Below are 13,241 nucleotides of genomic sequence, written 5' to 3' on the forward strand. Positions count from 1 at the left end.
TTTGCATTTATATGATTTACAATTTTATATGAAAATATATACATTTACTTTGCAAGATAATGATTTCGAGCAGGACAGTCATTTTAATTAAACCTGCTTTTGGTGGATATAAAATTCGTACTTTTTTTAGCTGAAGAAGATATACTTTCCTCATGTTAAGGACTTTTTTGCTGCTCTGATGCTGTTCATCTACTACATTTTTGCTCTAAACTGAGCCTTACCTCCCAATTCTTCATTGCACTTAAGATTTTGTCTTATTAGCAATAGAAAATCAGTCTATGATCAGTTTGGGTCATAAGAACTGAAATTAGAAATTTAGAGTAGGAAGAGGTACCCTATATGGATGCTGCTTAGTTCATGTTAAATACCTATTTCTGGCTTCCCAGGCAGTCCCAGCTCCACCTCTATTCATAGGATCCTATAAAAACAAAAAACAAACAAACAAAAAAGTATACTAGAGTCATTTACTCTGAGTAGGTATTTATGGAATAAGCCATTATGACAGTAGAATCAGTTAAACATAAATTTTTTTCTCTTTTTATGCACTACTTGACATCAAAAGCAAAAAGAGGTAAGTTGGCTATAAACCTGAGTGAACCTTATTTTCTTTAATAGATTTATTTCTGAAGAGCTTTGCTTCAATTAAATTTCTACAAATCAAATACTTTTACATTAGGAAGCTTGTTATTGTAAATCTTCATTCTTTTCTTTGAGAACTGAATAAGCACCTTCTGTAAACTTGTATTTTAAAAATATTTAAATATATTGCTTTTCCTTTAACCAAGTTATACATATGGTTTAATTTTCTTGTGAGGAATTTTGGTTTAGTTTTGGGGTTTCTGAGTTGTCCCCCCTCCCCAGAATATGGATTACATGTTATAAGTATTTCTTCTTTTCTTAAAAAAAAAAAAAGCCAAGAAACAAGTGACATTGGTGATAGTCTATAATTTTCAGATCCATCGCTTTACAGAAGAGGATTCCCTGAACCTCTCAGGATATTTTCTAGTTTTGATTTTTTTTGAAATGACTATATATATATATATATATTAAATAAGCAAATCAAACACATTTCACTGAGTGGTGTCTCAAATATTTTTCTTGTTTGGGATGTATTTTCACTTGATCTTTTTAGCAGGTTCTTGTTTGTAGTTTAACTTATTTCTCTTTTGTTTCTTTTTGATGGTGAATTAATTCTGACATTTAAAGGTATAGCTGGTCTTCATCTGATACATGCTATTATTGATGTTGTTTAATGAGAACAGACCATCATACCATCCTGAGTTAACTTTGTGCCAGCTGACATTGTTCTTGGGAAGGTCATTTCAGAACAAAACGTTATTTTCTAAAAGGTACTTAATTGGTGTAAGAATCTGGCAACAAAATGTACTTTTACCTCTTGGTGCCACTGTATTTAATTACCCTCTTCCCCTGTATTTTCCATGTCTTCCTACATAGGCTGTTAATTACACACATGCTCATGGTTTAATTGTAAGTTGTCCAGAAGCAGAAAGTTGACGATACTGCAGGGTATTTTTATATTTCTCTTTTGCAAGGTTTGAAATAAATATAGACTTTTTAATATTGCTTTGTTTTATCAGCTAGTCATATGATATTCCTCAGGACAGCAAATGGAAAGCTGGGTGAAAGTTTTTGTCTAATCCGTAATCACTGAAAAGTCTACAAACGCTCCTCCTCGTTAGCAAGACATGCTCTGATTCTACATTGTGGAAGACAGTTTTAATGCTTGTCCCCAAAGTATGATAAACTATGCACAGTTGTCATTTATATGAAGGCAGAGCCAGATGTTTTTAAAGATTTGTCACCAAGTCATATTTTTGCATTGTCTATCCTGAAATTTTTTTATGTGTTTCAACAATTCTGTCTGCATCGTTCCCTGGAAATTTTTAATGAATAATGATTGTCTCTGACTATAAAGGATATAAATAAATAATGGGATTTGCTGTGTTAAACACTGATGTTAAGTTAAGGCTGAAGTGTCTGGTGACATAAATTAGCAGATTACATCCCCGAGTAGCTGGAAATTGTTATTGTCTTATCTGTGGATACTTTCAGAGAAACTCATGTGATATGTTTGGCAAAAAGGGATGAGATAGCAACTCTATGTGTTGATTATAAAATGCTAAAAGTTTTTCACAGCTATCCATTTTTACTAGTGCCAATGTACAATTAAATTCATCATTACGTTTTTGAAAATATTTCAGCTTTTCCTAACTACTGTTTATATTCACGCAAATGTTTCTATCTCATTATTTTCTTTATATAATGTTCCTATCTTAAAATTTTTCTTATTTTTTTCTTAAATTCTCTACTGTATATGTCTGTTTTTTCAGTTTATGTGTATAGGCATCCATAGGTCTACTTAAGTGTTCAAGTTATTACTGCGAGGAGAATGTATTTTGATGCTTCTTTCCATTAACTCTTCTGTTAATTCACTAACACACTATTAGTCATTTTGTAGATTTAGTGAGGAATAATTTAGTATTGATGTTATTTGGCATATTTTATATAATGGCAATTATAATTATTTTCAAGATTTATACATCAAAGTCTTAAAATTACTGAAGAATAATCAATCACCTGATATCACTAAATTAGCTTTAAAATCTTTATCAGAGAGTATTTTCTCTTTCTTATTCCTTTTGTTAGGAAGATATTGTTATGATGACAGGAATGTCTAAATTGTACTCTTTCTGCCTCAAGTGGATCCCTCACACAATGACATTAATAATGTAACTAATAAACAAGTCTAATGATCCTTTAGGGAAGGCAAAGTCAGTATATTAGCAGCTTTTTTGTATCACATGCAAATTCCCGAAGGAAACTACTGTGGGGAAACAAAGAATTATAAGGCAGTGTCCTCTCTGCTGTCAACTGCATAGCGTGACTGAGGAATTTAGATACACTGCAAGAAAGGCAGTGGTCAAAAGCTGTGTACGAGAAATGCTGAAGGAGATGAGATAAGTGCTAACCGAGTTTAGGGGAAGCAGACACTTCCTTCTTGGGTGGTCAGGAGTAAAGACTGAAACTTGTTAGTTCTGAATACTCCAAGAGAAGAGAAGAGCATTTTAGATGAACGTAATAATAGGAGCAAAGACTTGTTGAAATGATCTTATTATATGGTCTATTTGGTCTTTTTAATTTCATTGTTGTTAATTGCAAGGACTTTGTTTCTTGAAGCTGAAAATCTCAAGGTCATCTTGACTCCTCCCTTTAGCGCTCATGTCTTATCGATGACCAGTTCCTGTGTACGGATGTGAAAGAGGATGCTTTCACAAACATCCTCTCACCCGATCTGCAAGATTTATATTTAATGTCCTCACTTAACAGAAAAGCTGAGACTCAGAATGGTGAAGTCACTTCTTCAATGTCCCTCAGCTACTGGTTGGTGGAGCAGGGATCAAAACATTAAGATCTCTCTGATGGACCTAAATCTTATGCTGACATGGAGGAAAGTTGAAGAGCACAGAAGAAAGAGAATAGAGAATAATGAGGAAGGCAAAGAGACCATAAAAAAATTGCTGCAGAAGCATCGTTGGCAAATGGAAGGAAATTGTGATGTACCCATTATCCAGTCCCATGAATTATTGTGTAAAACCCTCACTTAAGCCCTGAGTGTGTGCATAAGTATGTCAGTAATTAATTGTGGAGAGCACCTTTGTGCTATTATCCACAAATATTCAGAATTTCTGAGTTGGGAAACAAAAAAATGTTATGCAATTTTTCTATCTCCACCTCAGTGCATAGTACATAAAAATGTATATTTTATACTAACATAATTACTCAAATTTCACATTCTATCGTCAGTTTCTTCCAAGACTGATTTGACTACTTTAACTTCACTCTAAAATGATTTTTGCCAAAAAGAAAGTCTGCTGAAATTCGAGTACAGATTTTCAGTTAGAATTTGTGCTTCTGTATTCCTTTTCCAGTGGGTTTCCTTAAATTAAAACATATTTATTTATTTCAACCCTTGGCCTGCTTAGAGTTGAAAAGAATCAAGGTCATAATTATCACATTTTCTGACTTGAGAGAGAAAATAAAAGGAAGAGGAAGTTAATATGGTAGATGACAGAATAGAATCTAAAAGATGCATCAGGTAGGAAGAGGTGAAACATTTTAGAGATTAACATAACGTTAAAAGTATATAAAATAGGGCTTCCCTGGTGGCGCAGTGGTTGAGAGTCCGCCTGCCGATGCAGGGGACATGGGTTTGTGCCCCGGTCCGGGAAGATCCCACATGCCTCGGAGCAGCTGGGCCCGTGGCCATGGCCGCTGAGCCTGCGCGTCCGGACCCTGTGTTCCGCAACGGGAGAGGCCACAACAGTGAGCGGCCCGCATACCGCAAAAAAAAAAAAAAAAAAAAAAAAAAAGTATATAAAATATTGCATTGAAATTCCAGACACCATAAGTACAGGATGGAGGAAACATGACTTGACAGCACCATCTTTAAGCAAAGTAAGCCCATATGAGATAGCAGTGTGATGTGGCTGCCCAAGAATGCCACGCAGGCTTCTGCCCTTTAAGTAGAATCAGGATGTCTCAGATGAGCAGGACTCTGCCACCCCTGTCCAGCTGCCACATCTTATCACTCATGGTTTCCTCCCTGAGCACCTCATTTTTAGAAGGTTGTACATAAACTGGAGTATGGTTAGAGAGCAAAGATGTGGGTGTGAGAGGTTGAGATCGTGTCCTGTGAGGAAGAACTTGGATTACTTGGCCTGAGGAAAACTCAGGGGACAGAAATCGTTTTCATGGGAACGTGTGAAGCGCTTGATGGAGTTTATGGTCATGAAGGAAGGAGATGTGGTATGGAAAATAAGACATCACGAAATGGTTAGGTTGCATTAGTTCTCAAGTCAGGAAAACCAGGGGCTGGGGTGCAGGCCATTCTGTAGAAGACTGTTAGCCACAGAGAGCTGCTGCTCTGCCCTCCTCAGAACATCCAGGCACCAAGGAAGCCATCCCTGCAGCAGCACACTGTCCTCATCAACTCCCTCCACTGCCATCTGAGCCATGTGTGAAGCCCAAAACATAGAAGTGTTCCTGCCCCCGCCATGAGGCTCTCCCCCCTATCCCGATCAGTCACCAGTGGGCCCATGCAGTCACTAAGGCACTGACTTTTAGAAAATGGGCTAGTTTTCTAAATTGCATCGAAAAGTTTAAAAATAGTAGACGCCTGAGGAAAAACCATATGACAAGACTTTCTCTTCCTGCCAATGAAATTCATTAATTTCAGCCACCTCTTCATAGAAACTGGATATTATCCCCATTCCTGCACCTTTTATCTTGCTTTGTGTTTTTGAGGTGACTAGTTGCCTTCAAATTATGGTCAACTGTCTGATGAGGTTCTTATGTTTCTTTGACAATATGTGTCTGATAGTTTCTAGAGGTAGCTGGCGTCAATTCGAGAGACAAACAGAGTAGTGAGTAGAAAATAGGCCTTAGCATTGGAAAAGTTTAACTTTAAATCTTTGCTCTGCCACTTCTTAGCTGGTGATCATGTATTAACTTAATCAGTGAATGTTTGCGGAGACCGTACTGTGATGCCAAGCTCTGTTTTTGGTGGGAGAGATCATGAAAAATGTCAAAGAAAAATCTAGTCTCAGAATACATGAGATTTTAATATAGTCCCATAGATCAAAAATACTTATTTTCCTTATGATAGGAATAGTGCAAATAACAACTCCAGAGTGTTGCTGAGACTTAAAACTAATATAAAGTTCCTAGGAGAAATTACATCATGTTGATTCACCAAATAATTTCCTTCCTTCTTTCTCACCAGATAATTTCCTTCCTTCTTTCTCCCCTTTTCTACCTTCCTTTCTACTGGAGGCCTTTGTTTAGGGAGGAATGTCAAATAAGTTCCTGTGTATACCAGGACATATAGATGTGTTAAACAATAATATCCCTTATTCACCTCTGCCCTTGAGGCACTAACAATCTCTTGAGTTCTGTGACAGTTCTCAGGCCTATGGCCTTATAATATAAATGTACAGTGTTATCTAATTCAGTTCTGAGCGTTTCAAGTAAACACTTTAATTTTATAAGATATTTTATTACTATTAGTAGAGGCCATAAAGAGTTTATAGTTGCTAGGAAGTTCTTTTGCTAATTTGCTCATTTGTTTTCTAGGTGTACAACCTAGATGTCACAACCTCCAGGAGGCATTTTCTGACTACTTAGATTAGTGAATTGTTTCTGCTCTGAGATCCCTACATTTCCCTATCATGGGAAGCATTGCAGTGAGGTGTCTTAAAATCTAATTCAGCCCTTGGATCATACAGTCCTGGATTCAAATTCCAGCTCCACCTCTTAGTGAACTTTGGCAAGTTACTTAACCTAGGTCCCCCTTTCCTCATTCACAAATTGGGATTAATAAAGCAAGGTTAAAGGAGAGCACACATAGTAAGTGCCTGCACAGTGCCTGGCACATGGTGAGAAGTGAATGAGTGCTCAGTGCTCCCACCACCACATCTCATCATCATCGCCATTACCATCATCATCGCCATGACACTTTGTTTGTTGAATATGCTTGTCTTTCTCAATTGACCAGGGACCATGTCTTCTGTTTTCCTTTTATCTCTACCACCTCACACAGTTTTAGACACATAATTGGAGTTTAGTAACTTGCTTGCTGAATGGTTGAAACAAATTCTGGTGGCCCCAGATGACAGCAGTGGCTTCTGGTGTTCTGAGATGCCTCCTCCTTAAGTCACATACTTCTCATCTTTTATGCCCTCAAAAGCAATGAGATGAGGCCTAGTTCCTTCAAGAATGAGTCTACCAGAGTAGATCCTACAAAGAACAGGTAAGATCATGTAAAGCCCACAGCATCTCATAGCTGGAAGGGACTTTCTCAATCTCTCAACCCACCCCTTTCATTTTACAAAGTACCTGCTAAATACACATGGGTTAGCCAAGTCCATGACTGGAAGACTGTTGATCACAGAAGAGGAATTTAGAAGACAATTGAGTCAGAGCGATTAGCTATTTTTCAAATTTCTTTTTTTTTTACTCTTTCACCATCTTATCTATGGAATTTGTTTTTATTCTTTAAGGATAACACTTAGCTAAGTACTTATAAATAATAAATGCAAAGTAATAATAATAATTAACCAGAGGTGATATAACTAAAGAGGGAAAAACTGATATTCACTACAAATGTAAGAAATATCCACCACATATTAAACACTTCATTAAGAGAGTCCATTGTGGTCCTGCTCACCTGTTTTCTAAATTTCATCACAAAGCATATTTCAAATGAACAATAATCTGTGACTACATTAGCAAAAAGAAAAAAAAAATCTAATGTGAGAGATGGAAAAGAATTTAGACCATCTAAAAACTCTAATTACTCTAATTCTGGGGCTTGCCATTCCACAGAGGTCAGAACTTTGCTATAGAACAGCTTTATTTATACCTTCCTGGCAATAGGAAAGACAGGCCAGATTCCCAAGTGTTCACATTCATTTGTATTCATTGCATTTACTCAAATATAACAGAAGAGGGCAGCACACATCTGGTTAACTTAAACATGTCTGGTGGCCACATCAAAATAGTTGTCTAAATTTGTCCAACAATTCCTAAATTATCCCTTAGCACAGCCGTTGAAAAAGGTGAAAAGAGCATAAAGGAATTCATCCTTTAAGACTCCTGAGTTTCTACAAAAGGGAATCATTGAGCTAATCAAGCTGCAAAATGGAAAAACAAAGACTTAAATAAAAAATAGAAAGTATTCTCCAAAGCTAAGAAAATGGAAATATTTTTTACATTTGAAAGACTTTTACTGAGTATGATAATCTGAACACCAGTTACTCAACGAATCAGATCTTGCTCCTATTAAAAAACAATAATTAATAAGTTACTCTGCAACAAAGACCACCTTATAAAAGGGTCTCTGTCTTCAGTGATGTTCTCTTAAATGAACTTAAATCAAGCCTATCTTATATTCTACTTTGCATCACAGACAACTTTAGTGTGTTTGCAATGTCTTATACAAAAGCATGAGCAATTTTCATGAATTTTGGTATTCTGGAGTTATACAAGCAGGTTTTGTTACAATAGAGAACATGTTGGCTTTAGAACAAGTGATGCTTAGATTCAAGCCTTTGAACATAAATTTCAGTAGAGGCTCATTAATTCGACTTTAAATCCAGAATTTGTGGTAACTTGGCTTAAATATTACATATATAACATATAGGGAAAGAGGTTTGCTAAGCAAATACATAGTCTAAGCAGTTAGCAAGAGGAAATGCTGCAATTATTTAAGAATAATTGAATTTTTAATTCTAATTTTAACTTTTTTGCAAAATCTTTTTTGCAGAAATATAATGTATGCATTTCTAACTAGCTTCGCAGGTGATCCTAGTACATCAGCCTGATACCAGTAAACAGACTGCTCTTTGATTATTTTAGAACACCCAGCACATGGTCTTTCTTGGAGTAGATGAGTAACATAACTGATCAGCTAAAGCCTGAACTTTTACTAGCTAGTGCTTTGTCAACCTAGTGTGAGCTATATTGTATGACTTCTTTTTTTTTTATTGTATGATTTTAAAATGACAAAAATAAAAGTAGATTTCCCATTCAGGTTAGCTTTCTCAGTCAGTTGCTGACAATTTAATATATATAAAATAAACATTCTAAGATTTCTAACAATTCTTGCTTTTGATAAATAAAACCTATTTTCAGAAAACTGTAAAGATGATTTCCTTCTCTAATATCCTACTATTAATCATGGAAAAGTTTGTATTGCATGCTTTTCTCAATGTACCTATGGGATTGACAATATGCTGGTGTGTCCGACAATGCGTACCATTTTGGAATAGCAAATCTAACTGCTGAGCAAGTAATTACCATCATGTTCAGGTTCAGAACTTGAAGATCTTTCATTATGTTAATAGATCCCTTATTTTTAGATGTAGCTAAATACCAAATATGAATGGCCACGTATGTCCTAAGGTACTTGAGAACTCTCAGAACTAACTTTGTGTCACTAATTTTTAAATACTGTATTTAATTAAGGAAAAAGCCTTGTCTTTTCTATTGGCATCATTCAGGGGAAAAAAAAATCTTAATCCAGATGTTTCTATGTGAATGCACATTCCTCACTAAATCTCTCAGGCAGCTGCTTAAGTTATTGTTACTAACACGTTGCTCTGTTGTCTCTTCGTATACGTGTCTAATTTATCAGTTTCTTATAGATTGTCAGCAGCCTGCTGCCTCCGTACCGCCACAGCGCTCACAACTAGCCGGGGGGCAAGACTGCCCGACTCTCAGGTAAATTCTGATGTCCTCACTCTTCCTACCCAGTTGCACATCAGTTCCATAGACCCCCAAGCTCTCCTTTCCCACATCATGACTGCCTATACATAATTATACTTGCCACATTTTATTTCAATTATGGGCTACACAGACACATACTGGACTCCTGAAGTCCACACATGCCCACTGAAAATGCAAGAGAGCTAGAGTTCATTTTACTGGCCACTGGCACGTAGCCTAAGGCGGCCTTCAGCTCCCCTGTGTGGGTAAATACTTGGTTAGCCCAGCGTTTCATTACCATCCAAAATATAAAACCTGGAATTGCTTGTCTTTTGTCCTCAGAATATATTTCCCCGGCAAACAATTAGGAAGGATATAAAGCATATCTGATGTCTGTTCCAAGACAACTTTATGAAAGTGTTTCTGTTTTCTGTCCACTCAGTACGCTCAATGAAACTGAAATTGAAAGGTAGAGAAAACCTTGTAATTGGCATTCAAAAAAAGAATATTTGCAGTGATAGTGCCTTTTATGTAAGATTAACTGAAGAATTTTAAAGGCAGGTCTACATACTCCCTGGATGCTAAACTGGAGAGTTTGCTAAACAATTTCTTTTCCAGTGAAAGCTTTGCAAATCCATTATGAACTTACCTTTATGGTAAATTCCACAGGCGAACTTCCACACATCATCAGAGCACCCCATCAGGACCTAATCATTTTCTTGAAATCCTTCATCTCCAGTTATTTGGCCTCCAATGGTGTCTAGTTTTTATAGTCTGGTTGTGGCTGTTATAGCCTGCTTGTTGTTCTCTCCTTATTTTAATATAACTGTTGCTCTTCTCCCAGGGCAAGGCTTCTGTTGAGTAAGGGCAGGCCCAGACATACTTCCATGTATGTCTGAGGAGTAGATGTCAGTAGCAGGCTGCATGTGGTCATGGGTTAGAGCTGAGAGCTGGGGAGCCGCAAGTGCTCCCTGGAAACACAGCAGCAGCCAAAGCCCCAGTGATGACTTGGTCTCTCAGGTGGTTGTGCAGCCAGCTATTTAAGTGGGACATCAAGTGAGCAGGAGAAGTTATGTGATTAAATAGGCTCCAAGCCAGCATCTTCCAACTGATGTCTCAGCCTGCTGTTCCCACCACTTCCAGCAACAGGTTTTTACTTCAGGAAAGTTCTTCGTTAACATACAAACGCCATTAGTAATTTCAGTCATTAAGTAACTGAATATAATTATAAATGTTCAAACCCATTTCAGTGGGATCCTATGTGTATAATGTAGAAGGACGTGGGCTCTTAGCCTGCAGTCCGTTCTCCACAAAGTGCCCCCACCCCACCCAGGGCCTGGGACAGTGCCAGGCGCGCAACAGAAGTTCAGGGAGTGAATGAGCTCTGGAATCACATTACTGGGTTTGAATGGCGCCTCGCCTCTGACACCTACTAACTGCGTAATCTTGGAAAGTTGCTTTTGCTGGCTAAGATTTCGTTTCCTTACTTGTAAAGTGAGAAAGAGAATGGCTACTGGGAGGATTCAGCAAGGCACAGGCCTGGGCCACAGTGTGCTCTCAATAGCTGTTACTACCACTAACCGTTCTTAGTACCTAACCATTCCTTAAGACAGAAATCTGCTGTCTCTCATAACCTCTCTAATTTGAGAAGGCTACTGTATTAAGTGTTTCAATTAGATAAGAAATGGAAAGGCTAATGAGGAATCTTTTTAAGTTTAATAATTTATTTCACCTTGCTTTTTTTTTGAGAACCAGTTTGACTAAATGATTAGGACTTATTATGATTAAATGATTATGATTAAGTTATTTGACTAGAACTTATCAAATACAGTATTTACATTCAAGAAGTGATTCCTCAATCTGTAAACCAAAAATATGCTTCTGTCACATAATATACACAGTGCAATTGTATTTTATGCAAATTAAAAATAGCAATACTATAATATGAAATATTTATAATCTATCACTTTAAGAAATCTGAAATAATAAAAAATTTTTTATTTATCATGAAACGACACAATGTGTTGGGCCGAGGTATAACCCATGTTTAAGCCATTACTACACACTTCAGCTGGTCAAACAGAAATGCTTGCCTTCCTTTATCAAGAGAGTATTGAACTCCATGGGTCTTCAAACACTTACGCCTCTTGTACGATGTGACCACCCTGTGCTACTTGCCGTAACTTATGCTGAATAACATGTTTAGTCCCCTAAAAAGAAACTCATTTTAAATCATGCAGATTAAACAGAAAGAAACTCCATTAGGTCTGTGGGAAAGTCTATCTGCTGCTCTATTCCCCGGGCCATCTGACTCTTTCTGGAGGATGGAGGAAGAATCCTGTCATGCAGTATTTTCTTAGTCCTTGTGTTGAACCTCTAGCTCTCCCATGTTTACCTATCACATTTTAAAATAGATAGGAAAAATCATTTTTATCACTGCTTGTCCTAACTAGTGCAGAATAGCATATCTCCATTTAAACTAAATTTATAGCAGTTCAAAGAGTTTGGGAAGTAAGGGTGACCCCAAGCAGAGCAGTATTGTACATAATTATGATTCTGTATTAAAACTCAAGAGATATACATAGTATACCAAAGATAAAAATTGTTTAATGCTCATTTTTAATGACTTGAATAATAGTGTTAGGTTTTTTAAAATTATGATTAAATTAATAAATAACAATAATAAACCTTGAATAGCTTTCTCACGTAACACTCCTGGCAGAAATTATTCTATGGTTTCAAAGTATAAAGGAAAAAAGCAGAGTTTTAAAAAAATGCCAATCTTTTTCAATTAAAAAAAAATACCTATAGTGTGATTTTCCCCCTACTGGTCACATTTTAAGAGGTCTGAACCCAAATCTGTTTTGTAGTATTACTTTAGGAAATTCAATGATTTTGCATCCTTATTCTCCAATACTTTTCAGCAAGACGTTGATGAGCCTGAGCATCTCTGTGTTCATTTAAACTGGAGGCTCTCAGACGTGGTCATTTTGGAAGTCTGCTTTATATACTTGCTCTTCTGTCATATTTACACTACCAAGCTAAAGCAGGTAGGGGGAGCCCTTAGAGCAGATCAGACTTCCACAGGCAAATTAGTTCTCCTATTGAATCTACCAGAGAACTGTAGAATCCTCTAAAACCTTGGTCCAGCATGTCCGTGTCCCCAGGAACTTCTTTGAAATGCAGATTCTCAGGTCACACCCCAGACCTATTGAATCAGAATCACTCCCGGTGATTGCTATGCAATCATTAAAGTTCGAAAAGAACTGATCTAAAGAAATCTTGCAACTAACCCAGAGACCTAGGGGAATGAGACTGTGTGAAGAAATTGAAAAGAGTGATTGCTGGGGAGGCGTTCACATACTATTTCCCCAGTGCATTTCATTTTTCTTTTTGGGGGCATTTTTTTGAAAATCTGCAGTTGTCTTGGCATGCTTTAGATTTAAGCCATTTTCTGTGCAAAATTCCTGTGAAAAGAATGTCTGTTGAACACTTACAACTGTGTCTAGCCCCTTGTAAATGCATTTCTGGCTGACATGCTTGTTTCTCCTTTGCAGTCCTGACATAGCTCTGCCCGATGAGCAGCCACATTCCAGCTCTCAGTGCGCCCCTCTACACTGTCTCTCCAAGCCTCCTTACCCCTAGTCTTCATCTCCCGTGGACGAATACCTGGGGTGAATGTTTTGTAGCCACACACAGGATACTGCCCAAGATCCAGCGCGTGTTTTCTTCTCGGTGGTTAGATGTTTGATTGAATTAATGGCCATCATTTTGCAAGATGAGAGGAAGTTGGGAAGAATAACACAAAGCACAGACTCCGGTGTGATAAAACACTTTATGGTTTCTCTAAGTCACAGATAAACTTCTGCAATCAAATGGCTACAGTTCAGTTAAATCAAAATAAACGAAACAGGAAATATGTATCTCAGATGGCTGGCTTTACCTCGATAGCTTAA

At 37.2% G+C, this 13,241-nt stretch overlaps 1 protein-coding gene across 1 annotated transcript in view; it reads left to right on the top strand.

Annotated features, from left to right (window-relative positions):
• Positions 1 to 13,015, top strand: part of BICD1 (BICD cargo adaptor 1) — a 195,782-nt gene extending 182,767 nt beyond the window's left edge. The window contains exons 9-11 of the mRNA XM_022577915.3: positions 563 to 571; positions 9,225 to 9,300; positions 12,843 to 13,015. Coding sequence (XP_022433623.1) covers positions 563 to 571; positions 9,225 to 9,300; positions 12,843 to 12,930 — 173 coding nt within the window. The 3' untranslated portion in view covers positions 12,931 to 13,015. The remainder of the gene's footprint in view (positions 1 to 562; positions 572 to 9,224; positions 9,301 to 12,842) is intronic.
• The last annotated feature ends 226 nt before the right edge of the window (positions 13,016 to 13,241 follow it).

This window comes from Delphinapterus leucas, chromosome 11 (assembly GCF_059928025.1).
Source record: "Delphinapterus leucas isolate spDelLeu-1000000601 "Yukka" chromosome 11, BTC_Dleu_Yukka2, whole genome shotgun sequence".
Lineage (NCBI taxonomy): Eukaryota > Metazoa > Chordata > Mammalia > Artiodactyla > Monodontidae > Delphinapterus > Delphinapterus leucas.